The 22,647-nt window shown below is 40.5% G+C and overlaps 1 protein-coding gene across 6 annotated transcripts in view; it reads left to right on the forward strand.

Moving 5' to 3' along the window:
• Window positions 1-6,067: 6,067 nt before the first annotated feature.
• The window catches only part of BPGM (bisphosphoglycerate mutase), a 32,913-nt gene continuing 16,333 nt past the window's right edge, over window positions 6,068-22,647 (forward strand). The window contains exons 1-5 of one of the 6 annotated variants that reach the window (XM_055347155.2): window positions 6,621-6,749; window positions 6,947-7,071; window positions 16,674-16,797; window positions 17,865-18,185; window positions 20,967-21,628. In XM_055347155.2, coding sequence (XP_055203130.1) covers window positions 21,028-21,628 — 601 coding nt within the window. In that variant the 5' untranslated portion in view covers window positions 6,621-6,749; window positions 6,947-7,071; window positions 16,674-16,797; window positions 17,865-18,185; window positions 20,967-21,027. Of the gene's footprint in view, window positions 6,750-6,946; window positions 7,295-16,673; window positions 16,798-17,864; window positions 18,186-20,966; window positions 21,629-22,647 lie in introns of all 6 variants that reach the window. The other 5 variants (XM_019030678.3, XM_019030679.3, XM_055347157.2 and 2 more) reach the window with 5 other exon arrangements.

Raw genomic sequence — 22,647 nt, forward strand, 5'->3', positions numbered from 1 at the left:
CTATACATAAGAAACTTCGATTCTCATTCTGTGCTTTAACTGCTTTTGTATTTAAGCAATTCTTTCATCTACTTTGAGCCTCTATTTTCTCAACTGTACAATAAGGGAGTTGAGCTACATGATTTTTGTTTCTTTCAGAGCTACATTTTCAGTCCACACATAAAATTTAACATTATTCTTATAAGTTTATATATATCACATTTTATTGTAAACTCCTAGGGTCTAAAGGCATAAATGTTTTTAAAAAGACATGTACTTATTTATTTGTGTGAATCTATACACAAAAAGTACTATTTAGCCAAAAAAAAAAAAGACAGGAAATTTAATCTATTTCTTTTTTGATGCATTCATTTATTAACATATATTAATTGAGCACCTAATGCTGGACATTGTGGACAAGTGGTAAACCAAAGCAACAGGGCCCATATGTTTAGGGAGCTTGAAGACCAATCGAGAGACAGATCATATACAGTGTAAGTACATTTGTGTAAAGTTCTATAAAGAAGAAGTGCACGGTGCCTTGAAAATATGTAATTAACCTAGGAGATATAAGCCAGGTAGGATCAAGTTTCTCCAGGAGAATGAGCACTCAATAAATATCAAAGTTGAATAGGAATCATTAGACTAAGGGGCAGGGAGTGGGGAAGGGAGGAAGAAGAGAAGGAGGGGAAGGATGTAGCATTCTAGGTAGGGAATACACATGTGTGAAGGCCAAATGATCATAGGGAGAAGGAAGGGTCACTATAAGGAGCAATGGGAAGCCACTGTTCTAAGCTAGGGAGTGGTAGGGGGTGACTTGTGACACAATCACTAAGGTATTCTACCATATCACCCACCCCTGGCTGCCTAGAAGAGAGTAAAAGTGGATTCAGAAAGACTTGTTAGGAGGCTACTGAGAAAATGCCGGCAAGAGGTGATGGTAGCTTGGGCTAAGGTGTTGGTAGTGTGTTAGGGGTGTGGTGTGTCTGTGAATAGGATGAGGAGGATGGAAAAAAATATTTGAAACATATACCTTGATTGATATTGATTTGGATTAGATTGTGTAAAGAGGCTTTAATGAGACATTCTAGAAATTACACTTCCACGTAAGTGTCACTGCCTTCTAAGTGTTATATTATGAGGTTACACACCCATTTCAAAGACGCTTCATGGGTGTCAACAATACTGAGAAGCTTCTTTCAGAACTTACGTCAGAACCAGTGTATAAACCATACCAGAAAAATAGGCTTATTGCTATATAGAAAATATTTCATAAATCCCCAAAGCTAAGGAAACAAATATGTATGTAATGTTCTTAAGTTGATGCAGGGTTCATAAAGACTTCCTTTTATGAGTTTGACCTTCCAACTTGTACAGTGAGGTCACTTCTTTAAGAAAATATGCATGTATGTAGGAGAAAAGTTATGTTATCTGAGTCTTCATCAAAGAATGAGGATATGTTCTTTTACCCAAGAGCTAGCTGACTGGGGAAGCCCATAGGCAGAAGAAAATCCTGGTCAGGAGGGTTTTTTAAATTTTATTTTTAGGGAGCAGATAAACACATCTTAGATGACTGACAACAAATTTTCCAAAGAAAAGAAGAATGAAGTTATATCAATAAGTTTTTAGGAGCAGTGCATGGTGGGAAGAGCTTAGAACAAAGGCTAAGAGTCAGACTCTGGTTTTGTAACTAGCTGTGCAGTCTTAGAAAAATTATCTCTCCCAGTTTTACTTTCCTCATCTGTAAATGGGGACACATATGCCAGGAGTTTTGTGAGGATTTACTGATGGAGCCCTAATAGTTTGGCTGTGTCCCCACCCAAATCTCATCTTGAATTGTATCCCCCATAATTCCCACTGTTGTAGGAGGGACCTGGTGGGAGATAATTGAATTATGGCAGCAGTTTTCCCCATACTGTTCTCATGATAAAGTCTCACGAGATCTAATGGTTTTATAAGGAGAAACCTCTTTCGTTTGGTTCTCATTCTCTCTTTGCCTGCCGCCATCCACGTAAGACATGACTTGCTCCTCCTTGCCTTCCATCATGTTTGTGAGGCTTCCCCAGCCACATGGAACTGAAAATTCAATTAAACCTCTTTCTTTTGTAAATTGCCCAGTCTTGGGTATGTCTTTATCAGCAGTGTGAATACGGACTAATACAAACTCTGATTTCCATCCACCATCCCCTCCATATCACCTCCCCACCCTGGCTCCTCAGCTAAACATCTTTTCTTCAGGTTAAAGAATAGAAAACTCTGTGGAGACAGAGGGTAAGGGGAAACCCTTCAGTAGCTATCAGGCTACTATCTTCACCTTTCTTAGCTCTGTAATATCAGAGCATAGAGAAAAAAATTCCTGGCCACTTTATCAGTCTCCATGAAGAAAGGGTGGAGCCAGTAGGCCTTGCCATTGGTTCAGTAGACATTCCCGGAGCACCGTCATTTAGAGAAAGCAGCAGCCCATTTAAATCAATGAATCTTTTTAGGAAACTGAAACAAGTTCAATGCCCAAGAGTAGAGAATTGGTTGGACAGTTCTCTACTCTTGTACATACCACCTGGATGCACATTCACGTAATGGAATTATACACGGAAGAAAAATGTTAAATGACATTGGGACATGTTAATAACAAATTAAGTAAAAAAGATTGCCACAAAACAGTATATATACTAACAGTCCAGGTTTTTTTTTTAAGTAATTGATTTATGGGAAAAATAGGATATACAAAATGTTAAAAATAAATTCTGGAGGGTGGGATTATAGGTATTTTAAGTTTTTTCTTTTCTAAACCTTATACAATAAACATTTTAAAACATAAATTTATAATTAATAAATATAAGCTTTAAAAAAAACTCCATAGGGCAGAGTTTGTGTTTACCACCATACAAACAACAAGCATTTACAGAAACATGGGTTTTTCCTTAGTGGAGTAGAGAATGTGTAAAAGAGGAAAGCACCTCTCTTGATTCCTCATGTTTCTACCTTTTTCCCCTATCCTTGTCCCAGATCTGAAAGCAGTGGGGAAAAAAAAATCAACCTGGCTCTTTTCCTATGCCAAGGTGCTTACTCAATGTTTAGTTTTACTGTAGGGGAATTTCACATAGATCAGGCTTCCCAATACCAGAGGTTCCTGGCTCTGCCACTGGGTCTGTACCCTCTTTGGCATTCACTTCCTGCCCACTACCTCTCTGGGTAGCTGCAAGATAGCTGGGGAAATCCCAGTCTCATGCCCTCTGCAAGAGTCCAGGTCTCCACTTGAGTGGAGAGCAGGAAAAAGAGGCAAGCGCAATGCCAAGACTTTACTGAGTAATTTGAATAAGAATACTTGTAAGTAGGTAAAATGCTTTACGTTTATCATTACCATAATTGTTAAGAATAACAACTACCATTTATGAGATGCTTTCCATGTGGCAGGCACACATCACATTATCCCACTTAATTTTCACATTAGCGATTTGGGTATTATCTCTATTTAACAGATAAAGACACTGAGGCTGAGGTCAAGCAATTTGCCTAGGCTATTCTGCATTTTGCTAGCCTAGCAAAACCATTGCCTCCTTCCTTCCAGCAAACTCTAGAGTTAGCTATGATTGTGAGGCTTCCCCAGCCACATGGAACTGTAAGTCCAATTAAGCCCCTAAGTTCCCAGTGCTGGAAAGTGACAGACACAAGGTGCTTCAAAGATTGCAAAGCTATTCCAAAACTGCCTCCATGATTCTTCACCCTACTCTGTGAGGAAGATGAGGATTCTAAGTTTTAACTTCTGAAAGAAAGGGACAGACTTTAAGGTCCCTTCTGAGAGGTCTGGATGGCTGACCCATAACAGCATTTCCAGTTTTTAGTTTCAGAAAAGGGAGTCTTGTACTTAGGAGGTCAATGATGGGGGCCACACATAGGTCTATTATACTAGGTTACGAGTGGTAAATTTTAATCTGACCCTGAAGTAAGTAGGGTACAGTTGGAGACTAAACACTGGCAGCAAATAACCAACTCATGGTGTGTCCTGATACTGTGAAGAAAAGGAGACACTCCTGTACATGGGATATAGAACTAGCTAACTCTGGAGTTTGCTGGAAGGAGGGAGCCAATGGTTCTGCTAGGCTAGCAAAAGGGAGAATAGCCTAGGTCCGTGGATGATGTTTTGATGCACGGTGGACCAATTCAGCCATACGTGGAAAAGGCTAGAGGCTCTGTGCACATAACTGTGAAATTATTTTGACCAGGTATGTATGCTATCAAAAAAATAGTGGTTTATTCAGGTCACAAGGAAGACAATTTTCAACTAAAACTCAAAGTATCACATGGGTTAATATTGACTTTTTGATATACACTTGTAACAGAAAGGAAGACAGAGACAACATAGCTATAATAATTTATTGCTTTTCATTTCTTGTTTGGATAAAAGTGAGATTACATCAAAAGTTGTTTGATGACACTGAATTATTTTCATAGTATCTATATCACTTGCTGTATCAGAACTGAAGTCCTCATGATTGGTCTTCAATGGAAGTGAATCCTAAAATTAATCTTAATTAAAAAAATACATTGCTTTTGGGGTGAGGGGGAGAAGGCAGCAGGAAGAGGAAGCATCTTCCCAGAATTATATGAATTAGCAACCTTGGGTCCTAGCCCAGGATTTGTCCCCAACCAAGTAATTCTGAGCACATCACTTAAGCTTCAGTTTCTTTATCTGTACAACAAGGAGCTAGAGTTTAATTTCCAAAGCCCTGTCAAGTACTAAGTTTGTACAAGTCTAATATTCTTTGGAGTTCATCTTTGCCTTAAATGGATTTATGATCATCTTTGTGAACCACGACCTCGTTATTTAAAAATTCATAAGGGAGACAGCTCATCGAATAGACCAGGACACAGGGTTCAGGATATGATACTGTAACATAATTAAGTATGGAGAACAATCTTGCCATAGGGCAAAAGTAACTCCTGAAATTCTGTTAGCCTCTGTGCACATTTGTCTTACAAACATGCTTGCTCCTGATGAAAATCTGCTTTTTAATTCCTTCTAGACATAATCACTGATATAAGGTTCCATCTTATATCAAAATGACTCATTCATAAGCCACATACTCTTGCGAATGATTCTAAAAGGCAAGTGATGTTTGATATTAAGGTTTTATGTGACAAGCTAGCATTCCATGGGTGTCCATAACAACAGTAAACTTAAATCCAATGAGTAGGCGCCCTTAAGTCCAGACTAAGTAGCCCTAAATGCCAAATGCCACAAGACTGCCACTTGGGAATGACTGTCATTAGCCTCCAGAGTATGGATGGTGGGCACTCTGAATAGGAGCTTTATTACACTGTAGAAGAAAAGCTTTCTCCTTACTTTGTCCTCAACTGATATTGAGAAAAAAGCAAGAGGGCAAATGTATAAGATTTGGAAGCTGCCCCTTCCAGCTGTTCTGGCCTGAACTCTAGTTAATCTTGTGCAAGTTAAATTCTAACTATCACTAGGTGAGACCTATCACCTGCTGGGACCTGTCAAGCCTCGGATTAGTGCCGTCCCGGAAGTAAAGTTCTGTTGATATCCCAGAAGGAACTGTCATGCTCTAACATGGATAAATGAGATACAGAACTGGCTACGATTAGGTCTTAATGAGTTCAATAAAGAGCGTGTTACAGAATTTCAAATGTGGAAAGATTATGTTTTCAACTGTATGTATAATTTATTCTGAGGACTTGCTTGCCTGTCACAAACCTAATGCATTTGTTAGGAGGATGAAACAGGAAAAACTCACAGGAGGACACGAAACACTACGTAGGATAGCTTCTAAGAAGGGAATCTCCCATAACATTCCTTATCTTTCCCGCCCACCCAAAAGTTCTGACACATATGCTTCAAAACCTGGTGTGGTAGTTCAAGCCTGCTTAGAAGTTTTTAAGGCCTCGTGCCAGGTTTCCGGTGTTTTCATAGATTTCTCTTGTTCAGTTATTGTCGCCTCCAAATTTGTCATTCTCTCATTGCACTCCAGCCTCCCTTCCTCTGTGCAATAAGCTTTCAGGGCATTCCATTAATCACTTTTCTTCCCCACCTAAAATACTGTCAGCAAACTGCGTAAGGGGAATCCCTATAAACGCGGTAAGAGAAAGTAAGGATGCGTTACTGCCTATAAATCGGGCACTTTAAAGGCATTTGTTTTAATCACGACTTAAGACTTTCAACCACGAGTAATTTCTGCGAAAGGAGCTTCTTCTGGGAGGATACCTCGGCTTCGTCTTCAGGTTTCAATCCCTAAATTTCCCATAAGTAAAAGAAACATCACCTCCTCTCTTCCAAGAGTCCGCTGACACCTTAAGAGAAACCCGCAGGTGTTTCTCTTAAGACGTTAAACGCTTTCTAGAACCTCAAACCGCTAAGATGCTCCCCGGACCCCAGGTTTTGCACCAGCGACGCTCCAGGGTGTGTTTTTCTACTTCCCTAGGCCCAAGCCTGCCCGCTGGCGTCGAAGCCAACTCCTTACTGGTTCAGGTATGTGCTCGTCTCTAGAGCGAACCAATCAGAGCCGCACTTCTTACTCCTGGGATTTGGTAAACGGAAGAGACCTCTCCTGTTCCGGGAGTAGGCCGGGACCGTGGATGAGTGACAGTTCGACTTTCCAATAGGCAGAGCCCTAGGACCTGCCCACGTCTGGTTCAGGGGCTAGAAAAGAGCGTCGATGCCGGCGGCAGTGATGAGTCCTAGGAGGCGCTGGCTCTTTGGCGGCTCGGAGGAGCGGCTGCTGCTGCTGCTGCTGCTGGTGGCCCCTTTGCAGGTGAGTGGCTTTGTTTTAGAAAATGTTGCGAACGTTTACATTTTTTAGTGATGTGATGTTTTATTTTTGGGTGCGGGGAAGACCAGTTTCTTTACTTCCCCCGGTTTAGTCGTTGGTGGGAGTCTGGTGCCCACTCCAGCCCTCAAGCTGGGACCCTCACTTATCGCCCCGGTCCCTTTCCCTTGTCCCTTTCTCAGAATGAGCCTCGCAGGCAGTCACCGTTCTGTCAACTGAGAGGAGGAGCCCGCTTTGGTAGTGCTGTCCTTATGGCAAGAATATATAGAAGTTGGAGGGAAGATAAACTCTCTTCTGGATGTCTGAGGTACTGTGTAGCAGAGCTCTTCCAATAGTAAGATCCGCTGGAAGGAAGCAGGGCGATGCCGCTGTATTTAGGGCTCTGGCAGACCTGGCCCTGTCTATCATTTTGTGTAGTAGACAGAAAAACTCGAATGCGGTGAAAAGAGAAGGAGGTGAATATATGCAGTGTTTTCATGTAGGAATCTGGAGCCAAATCACAAGTTCTTAGAACCACTAGAAATAAAAACGTAAGTGTATTTTCCTCTTTTCTAAGGGACGGGCTGGTATTACACTAGAGAAGGTCAATGAAATGCATAATTGCAGTTAAGTTCACAGTTAAGCTTTAAAGAATAGTTGGTTGTTAGCTAACTTATAACTCTCATCCCCCTACTGCCTCCCTTGCAAATTACGGAAGATCTTTAGCTTGTGAATGGTACTAGAATGTTAGCTGACTAAATGCAGACTCTTTCCAAGAAGGGGAAAAATCAAAAGCTAAGTTTCACCTGTAGGTACTAAAGGTTTTTTTATAGTGAAAGCAGAACTCATGTCAATTTGTCTTATTTTTTATTTTTTTTGAAACGGAGTCTCGCTCTGTCGCCCAGGCTGGAGCGACTCGATCTCGGTTCACTGCAACCTCCGCCTCCCGGGTTCAAGTGATTCTCCTGCCTCAGCCTCCCAAGTAGCTGGGATTACAAGCATAGGCCACCACGCCTGGCTAATTTTTGTATTTTTAGTAGAGACGGGGTTTCACCATGTTGGCCAGGGTGGTCTCGAACTCCTGACGTCAGGTGATCTGCCCGCCTCGGCCTCCCAAAGTGCTGGGATTACAGGTGTGAGCTACCGCGCCCGGCCTTCTTTTTTTTTTTGAACTGCCTCCCGTGAGTCCAGGGAATAGCTCTTTCTTAGCCATCTTTGTATTCCAGTAGCACCTCATACACCGCAGATGCTCCCCAGTTGGTGGTGGACTTCAGAGAAGCATAATTCAAACAGTGTCATAGCGGAAGGAGCTCTAAGTTAGAAATCAAGAACATTGGCTTTAGTCCTGAAGCTGTTACTATTTGTGTGATCTTAAACAAATCATTTCAACTGTGACTCTTAATTTTTGCTTTTTTTTTTTTTTTTTTTTTTGAGACAGGGTCTCGCTCTGTTGCCTAGGCTGGAGGGCAGTGGTGCGATCTCTGCTCACTGCAACCTCCACCTCTGCCTCCTGGGCTCAAGCGATCCTACCATCTCGATTTTTGCATCTTTAGAAAGCAGATGTTGCATTAAATTATATCTGAGGTATAAACTCTGTATTTAAAGTCTGTTTTAAAGTAAAAATGATTAGTATACAAGCAGAATCTCATTGCAGTAAATTCTGTACCATCTATTAGCAAGTAAAAGTTCCCAGCTTCAAGGATATATTCTTGCTTTTTAATTTTTAATTTTTGTGGGTACCTAGTAGGTGTATATATTTATGGGTTACATGAGATATTTTGACATAGGCATGCAATGTAATCACATCAGAGTACATAGGGTAGCTGTCACCAGAAGCATTTATCCTTTATGTTTCAAACAATCCAATTATACTCTTTTAGTTATTTGAAAATTTACAATTAAATTGTTTTTTTTTTACTATAGTCACCCTGTTGTGCTAGCAAATACTAGGTCTTATTGATCTTCCTATTTTTGTCCCCATTACAAGGATATACTCTTTTGTGTTCATATTTAAACCAAACCAGATTATTGTAGAAAATTTGGAGCATACCAAAGTATAATGTGGCAGAAAAATGTCACTTAGAAAGCTTTTAGTCTTTCTTCCTCTTTTGCCTGCTGTGGTTGGTTGAGATTAAGAGGCACATTTTAAGTAATGATTGATGCACCTAAATTCACCTGGCCTTCATCTTTGTGTGTCTGGGGCCTGAAGAACAGAGGTCACAAAAGTGTTTGAACCGAATGGTTTCTTGAAACATCCTTGGAATGAAATCTGATATGAAAGATGTTTATATGGGTGGCAGGACAAAAAGTATTACTTAATAACAAAACCCTTCTGCTGAAACTTGGCCACAAATATGAGGAAAACATACTTTGTAAAATGTAAATTAAATGTTAACCACTTCATTAAAGCATTTGGATTGCAGAATATTAGTACTTGGTAAGCTTCTGAGACTGTATCTTACCATCACCTTCTTCCATCCCACAATATTTGATTGCATTCCTCCTTCTACCACCTAATTTAAGCATTTCTCCTCTAATTCCTCCCTTCATTTTACTTTATTCCCAGCTTTCGCTTCTGCTCATATCATCAGCAAGGTAGGATTGCTTTGACGGGCCTGAGATCTGAGCCATTATTTATGAGTTAGTCAAAGTCTGCCCCATTCTACCTCTCACTTTTTGGTAGAGTGCTTCACCATAATCTCATTTAATCTTTCTGATAGCCCCCTGAGAACAGTAGTTTCATGATCCTCATCTTTATAGATATGGAACCTGAGGTTCAAAGAATTTAAATAACTTAAGATCACATTGTCAGTCAGTAGCAGAGCTGGGCTCATATCTAGGTTGTTTTTACTTTAGACTTTTGGAATTTGGTGGAAACAGTTTGTGTTGATAAAAGCTACTACCGTGGGGAAGACAATGACCAGAGATAGGAAGGAGGGGTCCGTCATGAGTGGGTGTTGTCCACAGTGGTGATGCCATGCAGGCTGGAACATGCAACATGCCCTGAGCAAATGCACATCACATTACACATGTATATCTCTTCACCATGAGTGGGGATCTGCCTGGTATGGTTGGTTATTCTTGTAACAAGCAATCAGTAGGAAATATTAGTAGATGTAAGATTGGTGAATGAGAGGGTTTTAGTGTCTGGAAAACACCTGTGAGTGGTAACATTTGCTCCTGTAAAAAGATGTTCTTATAACTGCAAGTACAGATGAAAAAGTTTCTACAAAGCCTTAGGAAAAGTAATAGACCATGGAACACTTTTAGGTACAGTTGTGTTTGAACTTCTAATAGTGAACTTGATTTGGGGGAAGGCATAGTTTGTTAAGACATTAAAAGCCTTGGCTGGGCACGGTGGCTCACACCTGTAATCCCAGCACTTTGGGAGGCCGAGGCGGGCAGATCACAAGGTCAGGAGATCAAGACCATCCTGGCTAACATGGTGAAACCCTGTCTCTACTAAAGATACAAAAAAAATTAGCCGGGCGTGGTGACGGGCGCCTGGGGTCCCCGCTACTCAGGAGGCTGAAGCGGGACAATGGCATGAACCTGGGAGGCGGAGCTTGCAGCAAGCCGAGATCACGCCACTGCACTCCAGCCTGGGCAACAGAGTGAGACTGCGTCTCAAAAAAAACATTAAAAGCCTTAAGGAACTGAGCCCCAGATTTCATTTCCCTTGAGAACTGTTGTTCCTTTTTACTTTGTTAAAGACATGGTTCTTTTTCTCTGTCCTCAAATAATAGCCAGCCCATCTTCTATAAAGTTAGATTCCTATTGCAGTGGGGGTTAAAAGTTGCTCAAAGCCACACAATAAGGGGTTTGGACCAAGGAAAACGTCATCTGAGTGTCTAGGGTAGCAACTGACTAATATTTAAATGTGAGCTTTGAATCTAAGTGACTCTGGTTCTATTTGTCTTATTTTATATAACTTCAACATTATATTGCTGATCAAATTTCTTGCTCAAATGTTGGAAATACAAGAAAAACTAGGTTTTGAAGTTGGACTTTACCCTGTAGTTTGCCCTATTTGTCCGTGAGTTGTACCACTAGGGTCTTAGGCATTATTAACTTTCAAACACGTGAGGAAGGGAGGAAGAAAAGTCCCAGGAGTGTCAGTTTGGAAGACAGGATGAGCCTCAGTTATGGGTAGTACTTATAACAGAGGAGCCTCAGTTATGGGAGAAATATAATGCGAAATTATATTTCATATAATTTCATATGTGGAATTATATAGTTTAATGAAGGAGTAGGAAGCAGCAGCAGATGATCATGCTACATTTGTTGAAAGTACTTAGGGATCTCGAAAATATTAAGAGGGGTAACCTTAGTAAATGCAGTGCCTTGCAAGTACATCATTCCCCTATCTACAGTCCCTGTCTTGCCAAAAAGAATGCTAATCTTGAATCATAATTTTATGTTTCAATTTTATGATGGCATTTATGGAAAGAATATTCTTTGCTTTATAGCTAACTTAGATGGAATTTCTATACATTTATAGTGAAAGATCTTTGAAAGTTATAAGTCACCTGCAAAGTATGTTCTTTGATTTGTTTATTGTCAAAGCAATTACATAGCACCTACTCCTGAGCAAGTATACATTCCCCTGAAGTGTGAGGCACTATGGGATAATTTATGAAGATGTCTAATGGGGTAAAGTGTGTCGAAATGACAGATGATATTTTTGAAGGAGATTAACAGGATGAATCCTATAGTTTTCCCCTATAGTTCAATCTTGAACCCATTCCTAAATAATTTAGTTAAGCAAAAGTCAAGTACTCAGACTGATTTAAATGTCTCCAGTATTGCCTTCTGTGAGGAATAAAAACAATTATGAATGGGATTCCATTACTCATGGTACTTGCCGTTCTGGCCAAGAATAAAATCTAGTGATTTCATAATGTTGGGATTATTCTATGACGGGATGCTTAAAGGTTAAAAATGCTGATGTCATTAGTAGATCTAAGTGTGGGATCCAGCTAGGCCAATATCGACATATTGAGGGCTTCTGGCCTATACCTTTTTAAAAAAAATTTACATTTTTAATTTTAAATTATGGATGCATAGTAGTTGTATATATTTATAGGTATATGTGATGTTTTGGTACAGGTATACAATATGTAATGATCAAATCAGAGTAATTGATTTACCTCATGCATTTGTCTATTACTTCATGCATTTATTTTTTTTGTGTTGGGAACATTCTAATTCCATTATTTTAGTTGTTTTAAAATGCAATAAATTATTATCACCCCATTGTGCTACTGAATACTAGATCTTATTTATTCTAACTATAGTTTTGTACTTGTTAACCATCCTCACTTTAACCCCCTCGCTCCTGTTACCTTTCCCTGCCTCTGGCAACCATAATTCTGCTATTGCAATACATTCAATTTTCAAAATTTTTAGCTCCCACATATGAGTGAAAACATGTGAAATTTGTCTTTCCATGCCTGACTTATTTCACCTAACCTTAGGCTCTCCAGTTCCATCCATGTTGTTGTGAATGACAGGGTTTCGTTCTTTTTATGGTTGAATGATATTCCATTGTATATATGTGCCAAATTTTCTTTATCTGTTCATCTGTTGATGGGCACTTAGATTGCTTCCATATCTTGGCTATTGTGAATAGTGCTGCAACAAACATGGAGTGCGGATATCTCTTCAGTATACTTATTTGCTTTCTTTTGGATGTATACCTGGTGGTGGGCTTGCTGGATCATATATCTACTACCTGTTTTTGAACAGCCCACAAACTATGCATGGGTTTTACATGTAAAATGGTTGAAATAAATTAATATTTCATGTGCATGAAAATTATATGAAATTCTAATTTCAGTGTCCATACCTAAAGTTTTATTGAAACAGATTTATTCACTTATATATTATGTATGGTGGCTTTCAGCTGCAATGGCAGAATTATACAATTGTACCTAATTATGGCAGAGACCAGTATAGACTAGAAAGCCTAAAAAATTTGCTATTTGGTGGTTTACAGAAAAAGTTGCTAACATCTGAGCTAAGCTATAGTGTCTTTCACATTTATCTCCTTCATCTCACTTAAACGGCCGTTGTCCTGGTCCAAGTCTTTATTCTGTGTTACCAGAATTATTGCAAAAGCCTCTCAGCTAGTGTTCATACTCCTGGGTTTTCCTGTCTATTTCTGTAAGTAAGTGCTGCCTGATCCTGCTAAAATGCATGCTACTAAACTTTTAATGATGTCCCAATATGTATAGAAAAACCTACATGCTTTGGCACAGGCTTTTTTTGGGTCACTATTTTTTCTTATCTTTCTAGGCTAGTCTTCTCCTGCTTCCTTATTATACCCTATACTTAACAGTGGCCGTATAATTTTCCAAATGGGACACTTAAGTGTGAAAGGGGCCCTAGTAGTAATTAGGTTGGGGAAACAGGCCTAAGACAATACTGTTCTGTAATAATGATGCATGTGCCTCTTTCTCCTAACTACCCTCTCTGTCTTGACCTTGCCAAAAGAATGCTAATCTTGAACCATAACTTCAATTTTGTGGTGGCATTTATGGAAAGAGTATTTTTTGCCTATTAGGCAAATCAGGATGTATGGTTACTCTAGCTATACTCCAACCAGTTTGAATGGGCTCGCCATTTTGCATATGTACCTGTTCCTTTGCCTTCACTCACTGTTCCCCTAGATTGGAATTCCTTTACTTTTTTCTGTAAATCTAAACCTTGCCTTTCCAAATCCAGCTTAAAAAATACTGTGTCCACGAAGCCTTACTCAGAAATATTCTCTCCCATCCCACCTCTCTTTTACTAATGAAGTGCTTTCTCATGGTGTGAATTACTTTGAGTTTTAGGTACACACACACACACACACACACACACACACACACACACACACGTACTGAAGACATAATTCTTGTTGGATTACATATTCCTCATAGGCCTAGCATTGGGCCATGCCTAAATGGGATCTGCAAAATGTTTGAAGAATGAATTAATTGGTCAGGCTAGGGAGACTGAGTATTTGGGGCTTTCAATTTATGAGTCATCCATTTTAATGTGATTAAAGCAGTGAGAAAAGGGTTTCCAAGAACTGAAGACTGAGCCTCAGGTTTCAATGTGACAGTGTAGCAAAATGGTTCAGGGCATAGATATAGACTTCTCGAGACTAAATTCCAGCTCTGCCATTTACAGCCTCTGTTACCTTAAGCAAGTTAACCTCTCCTCCTGTTTCTTCATCTGTGAAATGGGAGTAATCATAGTAGCCACTCCATGGAATGGTGGTTGAGGATTCAAACAGTTCCAAGTAACATTGAAGTAACATTCACAGGTGAGCACTCTGTGAATGTTGGCTACTTTGACTAATATGATCATCTTCATAGTACTCTTACAGGTAGGTAAGAAAATGCAGACGCCCAAGACCAAGATGTAACCGTGGAAGAGCTGGAGGAAATGCTACACCAAAATCTTAGTGGGTTTTTTTCCTTGATGGAAGTAGTCTGTTTTAGAGAAGTCCTGAGAGAAGATGATCTCCACTTAGTAAGAAGTAACTAACCTGTAGTCTTTTGAGGCATCATTTCAGTAGAGTGGGTAAGGCACAAGTTTGGTGTCAGGAAACTAAAAAAGGAATGGCTAGAAGGGAAGGTAAATGGACAAGAGGAAGGGGAGGGAGGATAAGATACACAGTTGTGTAAAAGATGTTTGCTTAGTAAACTTTTTCATCAAGCCAGATCACACTTTAAAAAGGAAGACACCCTGGGGGATAAATCAATAACCTATGTGTTCTTTTTTTTGACATGATGTAAATTATTGATTAAAATCGGTAATTAAGTGCCAGTAACTTTTGCTATGGGATAAATGAGAAACCAGGTACAGGTTGGTGAGCTTTTATGAAAAACAAAACAAAACAAAAAAAATAAAGCTTGAGGTTGAAAAGGAATAGTTTTTAATTTGGGATGGGGAGTATTTATTCTTAGTAAGGTTCCTCTTTATAAGTTGGGATGACTATTGCCTGGCTTACTTTGTGCCTTGAGGTTTTTCTCAAGAGTACTAATAAGCTGAGCCCTCCTTCATGTTCACCTTGTTCGTTTGCGTTTGATGAAATGGCTGCCTGGGTTTGGAAGGACAAGTTGGAACTGGAGATGCCCCTGTGAAGTGAAGCCGAGTGAACCAAGATCCTCAAACCACGACTCTAATATCTCCAGTGGGGGGTTGAAGGCAGAAGACCAGGGTTGCAGTTCCAGTTTGCCATTTATTGGCCATATGTTTTTGAACAAGTCAATCAGAATCTCCATTTTTTTCTGTGGAGATTATGGCCATCCATGAACATACTCAACTTATAGTACAAAAGTACAAGGTACAAAACTATAATGGATAATTATTCTTGGCTCATGTTTTGACATAAATACCCTGAGATTCTTAAGTTAAAGCTTCCTAACATCTTGGCCCTGCCAACTGATTTTACTGTGGCAGTTACCACTAAAACTCTCAAGCCTTAGTCTCATGTGTACAATCCAGTCATTTCTGTCTGACTTTGATTCAGTCAGTACACCTACTGAGTGCCTCATATGTGCCAAGCGATGTGCTAGGTTCTAGAGATACAGCAGTAAGACCTGCCTTGATGCAGCTTACAGTCTTACAGGGCACATAGCCATTGAACAGGTAATATATCTCAAGGGATCCATCGCAAGTGTACCAAATGTGGTTAAGTGGGATGCTACAGGAGTAGGTCAGCAGGCCTGACCTACTTCCCAATGGGTGAAGAGAAAGTCTAAAGCCAGGGGTTCTCAAAACATGATCCTTGGACCAGTCATGTCACCATCACCTGAGGACTTGCTAAAAATGCATATTCACAGTCCCACCCCAGACCTACTAAATCAAGCTCTGGAAGTGGGCCCAAGCAATCTGTTTAATTTGATTTTGATGTACATTAAAGTTCGAGAACCACTGTCCTACAGGAACTAACATTTAAGCTGAGCTCTAAAGCTGCATGATCTAGTGTGGTAGCCACTGGTCACATGTGGCTATGGAGCACTTGAAATGTGGCTGGTTCACATTGAGATATGCTTTCATTATAAAATTCACACCAGATTCCAAAGACACACTGTGAAAAAAAAGAATATAAATTGCCTTATTAATAATTTTTGTATGGATCATGTGTTAGAATTGTATTAGTTCTCATGCTGCTAATAAAGACATATCAGAGACTGGGTAATTTTATAAAGGAAAGAGGTTTAAATGATTCACAGTTCAGCATGGCTGGAGAGGCCTCAGGAAACTTACAATCATGGTGGAAGGGAAGCAAACATGTCCTTCTTCACATGGTGGCAGCAAGGAGAAGTATAAGTGAAGTGGGGGCAAAGCTCCTTATAAAACCATCAGACCTCGTGAGAACTCACTTTCTATCATAAGAACAGCATGAGGGTAACTGTCCCCATGAATCAATTACCTCCCACTGGGTCCCTCCCATGACGCATGGGGATTATGGGAACTACAATTCAAGATGAAATTTGGTCCTGGCCCCTCCCAAATCTCATGTCCTCACATTTCAAAACATAATCATGCCCTTTCCAACAGTCGCCCAAAGTCTTAGCTCATTCCAGCATCAACCCAAAAGTCCAAATCCAAAGTCTCATCTGAGACAAGGCAAGCCCTCTCTGCCTACGAGCCTAGAAAATTGAAAGCAAGTTAGTTACTTCCTAGATACAGTGGGGCTACAGGCATTGGGTAAATATACCTGTTCCAAATGGGAGAAATTGGCCAAAACAAAGGGGCTACAGCAGGCCCCATGCAAGCCCGAAATCCAATAGAGCAGTCGTTACACCTTAAAGTTCCAAAATGATCTCCTTTGACTCCATGTCTGAATGATAGCTTTTGGACCTATAGGATTAAATAAAATATTACAATTTATTCCACCTATTTCTTTTTACTTTTTCATGTGGCTTGTAGAAAATTTAAAACTTCATTGTGCGTCGCATTATATCTTGATTGGACACAACTGATCTAAAGGATGACTAGAGCTTAACCTAAAGCAGGGTGAGACTGAAGTGGCAATGGAGAGAAGAGATGAAGGGTGAGTGTTCTGCATGGGGTACAGTGTGTGCAAAACTACTGAGGCAAGAAAGAACCTGACATGCTCAAGGAAATAAAACAAAAGCCTTGCAGGTCACATGAAGGATTCTGAACATTTTCTAAGACCAGTAGGAAGAATTGAGGGTTTAAAATAAGATACTCAATTTTCAAGGAGTTTAATTGTTAGTTTGCAGTTAATAAATGAGGGCAAGAGAACTTCAACTGAATATAGCAAGACTTTCAACATTGAAGCTCCCCAACTCCCTAGGATGGTGGGGGAGGGGCGATTTGGTCAGCGGAGGAAGCAGGACGCTGCCCATCACCTGAACCTAACCCTAGGGTATGAGGCGTGAGCACCCCCAACTAGAGAGAGAAGCAGTGTCACCTGGGAAGAGGTCGTTTTCAGTTCAGATCTTTTTCAGTGCAATTGACACTCAAAGCTGAGTGAGAGTTTGAGGACAGAGCTAGGATTTCTGCAGGGCACCAGCAAATGTTTTGGTGAGGGAGGGCTGTAAAGGTGGGTCAGGGAGAAGGAAGCCCAGAGCATTATGGGGATTAGAGGGTCTGTCCTTTGAAAGGCTGTGTTGGGCAATAACAGGAAAGCTGGTTAAGTGGTCCAGACGCTTGGGTTCTGACTGTCTCCTGGGGTATAGTGGCTGTACCATTTATCTGTGGCCTAGGGGAGGTTTCCCTTTAAGTCAGAGGTCATAAGCTAGCAGCCACGATCTAGCCTGCAGAAGAAATGTTTTGTTTCACTCACATTTTACAAATATACATTAGTTGCTAATATTTAAATCAGATATCAGATAAAAATACACGTTTTCATTTTTTTTTAATTGGAAGATCTAGAAACCTCAGTTACTCAGTATCACAGGGCAATGGGCTGGAGCTAAGTAGTAGGTACTCCTTTTATTTTTTACATGAATTTTTAGGAGGCTTTGAAATGATTCTTTTAGCTTTTTTAAAAAAGACATTTATTTACTCAAAGGTTCTCTGTGGTCTGACTCTAAGTCTTGCATTCATCCTAGTCTTCGATGTCAGCAATCCCATCTTCTTTTTGTTTTCCAGAAAAGTTCTAAGAACAGTGCTGTTGGCTCAGTGAGATGAGGTTATCGGAAAACTTTCTGTTTACACAAGAGTTGCCTCCTTCAGAGAAGCATGCATGGTCCTTGCAGGTCACTGTGCCCATCACTCTGCATAGTCCAGCTGCACTCTGCTTCACACAGCTGCCTGCCCATTGCAGGCATTTGAGTTTGCAATCCATGCCTTAAACTTTAAATCACACTGGCTACAGCGTTGTGTGTTTCTTGGTAAACACTGGGTAAATCAGCTCCCGTGGATGTTGACTGAAGTTTCTATGTTGGCAAGCTAATCCTCAGCAGTTTCTTTGTAAGTATCCAGCAGTTAAGTGGGAAAAGTCCGTTGATAGTACTAGGGGGGAGAGAGGAAAGTGACCTTTTGTTTTCTTGAGATAGACATACTAGTTTAGTACTTTATCATGTATTCACCTGCGTAAATGTATTCCTGTGCTTCAGAGTGAGGGAAGGATGCATATTTGCATAGTTTTTGTGACTGCAGTACTGTTCCTCTGTTCTGGTGTGTGTGTGTGTTTGTGTGTGTGTATTTTTTTTTTTTAAGTAAAAAGAAAACAGAACTTTGTTTTAATGCAGTAAGCAAATATAGGAGAATAAGATACCACAAAACTTGGTGATGGGTGCCTGAGTGTCCATGTTGCTATTACTACATTGTTTTGTCCCCTTGATATAGTTTATAATCAAAAGATGGTGGAAAGGTGCTTCTGTCTACAAAATTTGTCTAACCATGCCCTTCTTTAACTGAAGAGAGAACGGCTTCATTAGCTTATGGAGGTTTCTCACTTGACAAGATAAACTGAGGGTGAAGGTAGAGGAACAGTTGATAGCTTCTTTTTTCTCCATCCCCCTCCTCCACTACCAATAACAAAACAAAATGATCAATGGTTACAAAGGATAGATACAGTTTTTGATGGAGCTGAGGCTTCTACTACTTGGTGGATTGGGGCTTTGTAAAGAAACACTGCAAAAATATCTTCCATTTGCACATTAACACACTTACACACACCCCTCCGTGTGTGTGTGTGTGTGTGTATGTTCATCACCTGGTTTCTCGCAGGTGAGGGGCTCTGAAGCTTGAACTTTGTTAGACTCATGACTATTCTGCCCCTGGGCACAGGCAGTCATCTGGCAAAACACTGCCTAGATACCTTTTGTTCCCTTCTCTGTTCTGCCACCCTGATGCCTCTTCTAGGCTAAGGACAGAGACATTGGGCTTCCTCCTTGGGAATTCTCAGCTCTGTGGGATGCTTTAGTCTGGGTCCTGAGCCCAGGCTCTTCTGGTTCCCTGGCACTTCCCTGCTGCACATGCACAGCAACCTGGTACTTAACAAGAAAGGAAAATCATCATCCTAACTGCTGTAGCCTTTCAACTTCAGTCATGCACCACCTAATGATGTTTTTCAGTCAAGCATGGATCGCGTAAATGATGGTGGCCCTGTAAGATGGTAATGGAGCATATATAGACATCTGATATGTGGCACTTGACATTGGCATTGCAGATCGAGTAGGGGAAATGATTGATATTCAGTAATTGTGCTGGGATACTTGGCTTTCCATATGAAAAAACATAAGTAACAATATGTATACCATCTAGGTTTGTGTAAGTACATTCTATGTTGTTTGCACGACGAAATCACCTAATGATGCATTTGCCAGGACATATTCCCTTCATTAAGCAACACATGACGATACTTGCAAATCACCTCAATTTGATTTCTTCCCTTAAGTCCTCTGTTTGCCTTCCATTGAAATATAAAGCCTTATTTTAAAGGCTGTTTTCCCTTCAGAATCTCTAGGAATTACTAAAGAAAGGTAGAAACTAGATCTAGATTCCAATCAATTTTGCCATTGATTGTTATTTTACTGTGGGTGACTCACAGTTTAAGTGGGAGAGAAAATCTCCAGTTAATGGAAGTTGCCAAGAGTGGCAGAAGACCAGGCCGTAGTGCTCGTATAATCTTTACAACCCAGTGTGCAAAACACTGGAGGAGAGATGGAGAGGCCAGGCATGTAAACCAAGCATGTGTCAGTGCAGATGTGTCCACCACAAGGAGAGAGAGAGGTGGGCTGAGCAGCCATGTCAGCAGATTCTCCAAGGATGGAGTGGGCCCAGCAGATCTTCAGGCCAGCAGCTTAAATGTAAGGAGTTCAGCATAGCTTGAGAGTTGCTGGTCTCCCTTTACTAGATTCTCCCCCTGCTAAGACGTAGCTGGTGTGTGTAGGATATCTGGAGGGCTGGGGAGGAGGAGGTGGGGCCTCTTTATCAGTGTGGTTCCTCTCACTCCTACCTACCAGATCTGTTTGTACAGGCAGCATCCCTCAGCTGCTTGCATTTGATAGCTTATTTTGCATCTGGATTTATTCCTGCTGAAAACTCTATCTTGAGGTAGGTGCAAGATTATTTAGGTATGTACCATATTTGGTGTTAATGTCTCTTTAAAGCACTTTTAATTTGTCTGAATGTTGAACTGATGTGTTTTGCATACCTTAGATTTTCTTGTATGTTGTAGCCTGTGGCATTGAAGAGCTAGTTGCCACCAGCCAGTGGTACATACCAGATATATGCAGTGGTGCATTGAAATAACATGTTTAATAACTTCTATAATAAGAATGTGAGACTGGTAAATACTTTTTCCAGCACAGGAAAACAAAGTGAAAAGGATGCCTTCAGTGTAGAGTCAGCTGCTGGGAGCTGGGAGTTCCCAGCCACTAGTCATTCTTTCAGACGTCTGTAACTCATTCTATTAAATCCTTTCTACTGTAAGCATAAATTGCCTTTGTATCTGGCAGAAACACAGCATGCCATTAGAATGAAGTGTTTTGTTATTTTATGTCATGCAATTAACATGCTATCCAAACATCAGAAAATTTAAGTCAACTAGATTCCCTGTAATGAATTATTAATATCTATAGAATATGCCTGTATGTGTCACAGTGTATGAGTTATCACATTTCTGACTCTTCAAAGGGATTTCAGTTTCTTTTAGAAATTGGGTGTCGTAAAGCGATGTTTCTATTCCTAGGTTGTCAGTTGAATGAAGAATATAACTTAGACTTGTTGTTCTTGTCTTTCTAGATGTATTGCTGTCCTTGAATATTAGCCCATTCGAAAACGCCTGGGAAGTTCAGCCATCAGTATGTCCAAGTACAAACTTATTATGTTAAGACATGGAGAGGGTGCTTGGAATAAGGAGAACCGTTTTTGTAGCTGGGTGGATCAGAAACTCAACAGCGAAGGAATGGAGGAAGCTCGGAACTGTGGGAAGCAACTCAAAGCGTTAAACTTTGAGTTTGATCTTGTATTCACATCTGTCCTTAATCGGTCCATTCACACAGCCTGGCTGATCCTGGAAGAGCTAGGCCAGGAATGGGTGCCTGTGGAAAGCTCCTGGCGTCTAAATGAGCGTCACTATGGGGCCTTGATCGGTCTCAACAGGGAGCAAATGGCTTTGAATCATGGTGAAGAACAAGTGAGGCTCTGGAGAAGAAGCTACAATGTAACCCCGCCTCCCATTGAGGAGTCTCATCCTTACTACCACGAAATCTACAACGACCGGAGGTATAAAGTATGCGATGTGCCCTTGGATCAACTGCCACGGTCGGAAAGCTTAAAGGATGTTCTGGAGAGACTCCTTCCCTATTGGAATGAAAGGATTGCTCCTGAAGTATTACGTGGCAAAACCATTCTGATATCTGCTCATGGAAATAGCAGTAGGGCACTCCTAAAACACCTGGAAGGTACCAGCTTTATATACCACTTATTAGAGGTTGCCAAGTGTGATATCTAGGCCTTAATCTAGAAATTAAGCTAATGAGGCCCTATTTACACAATAGACTCCTCTATCCCCCTTTGTCACTTCAGATTTAAGAATTGTCTTGTTCTATAAATCAGATCTCTTGTGTGTTTTCCGTTCCTGTTACCCGAAGCAGCAGTTTTCAGACTTCAGCAAGCATCAGAGTCACCTGGAGAGGTTGGTGTATCACAGATTGTGGGTCCCACCCTCAGAGTTTCGGAATCAGTAGGTCTGGGGCGCACCCTGAGAATCTGCATTTCTTAGAAGTTTTAGGTGATGCTGATACTGCTGACTGGGGTTCCACACTTTGAGAAGCACTGGTCTAAAGGACTGTATGGCTTGTTGTAGTGAAATGAAAGGAAGCTAGGAAAGGAAGGAATTGTTGAAATGGCCTTGAAAGTAAATTAGAGTTTTTCAAGTCAAGTAAATTATCTAGACTTCAGTTTTGCTCATGTTCTTCCAACTTTAAACAATGATTGCTGTTCCCAGACGTAGGTTTCCTGAGCAGTTCTTTTGTTTCAAAGTTCTTTTCAGAACAGGCTTAGTCATTGACTGGAAGAAAGTTAGGGGGAAGGAAACTAAAAGGATAGTTGGTTTATTTATCTTGACTCTAAAAATTTGGAAATCAGCAGCAGCCATAATTTTAACTACTTTATGTCATGTTCTACATGTATACTAAAACATACTGTATTGTTACCTTTTTAAGTAACATGAACCAAATGAACTCTTGAGGATTCAGGTTCACCGGTTTTGAGCATCAGTGATTGCACTGTGATACCTTCTGGATTTCTCACTGTTCTGTGGATTTCTCATTTCCCTCTCTGCCTCCACTCATCCCAGATGGTTGTGCTTTTTGCGTGATATGCCCTGTCTGGTGTTTTCCTGCCTTTCATCACTGTCAGCAGTTAGCTTACTGGTAATAAATAGAAGAAATTTCTCCACCATTCGTTTTCATTCTGCTTT

The sequence above is a fragment of the Gorilla gorilla genome, chromosome 6 (genome assembly GCF_029281585.2).
Source record: "Gorilla gorilla gorilla isolate KB3781 chromosome 6, NHGRI_mGorGor1-v2.1_pri, whole genome shotgun sequence".
In the NCBI taxonomy this organism is placed as follows: domain Eukaryota; kingdom Metazoa; phylum Chordata; class Mammalia; order Primates; family Hominidae; genus Gorilla; species Gorilla gorilla.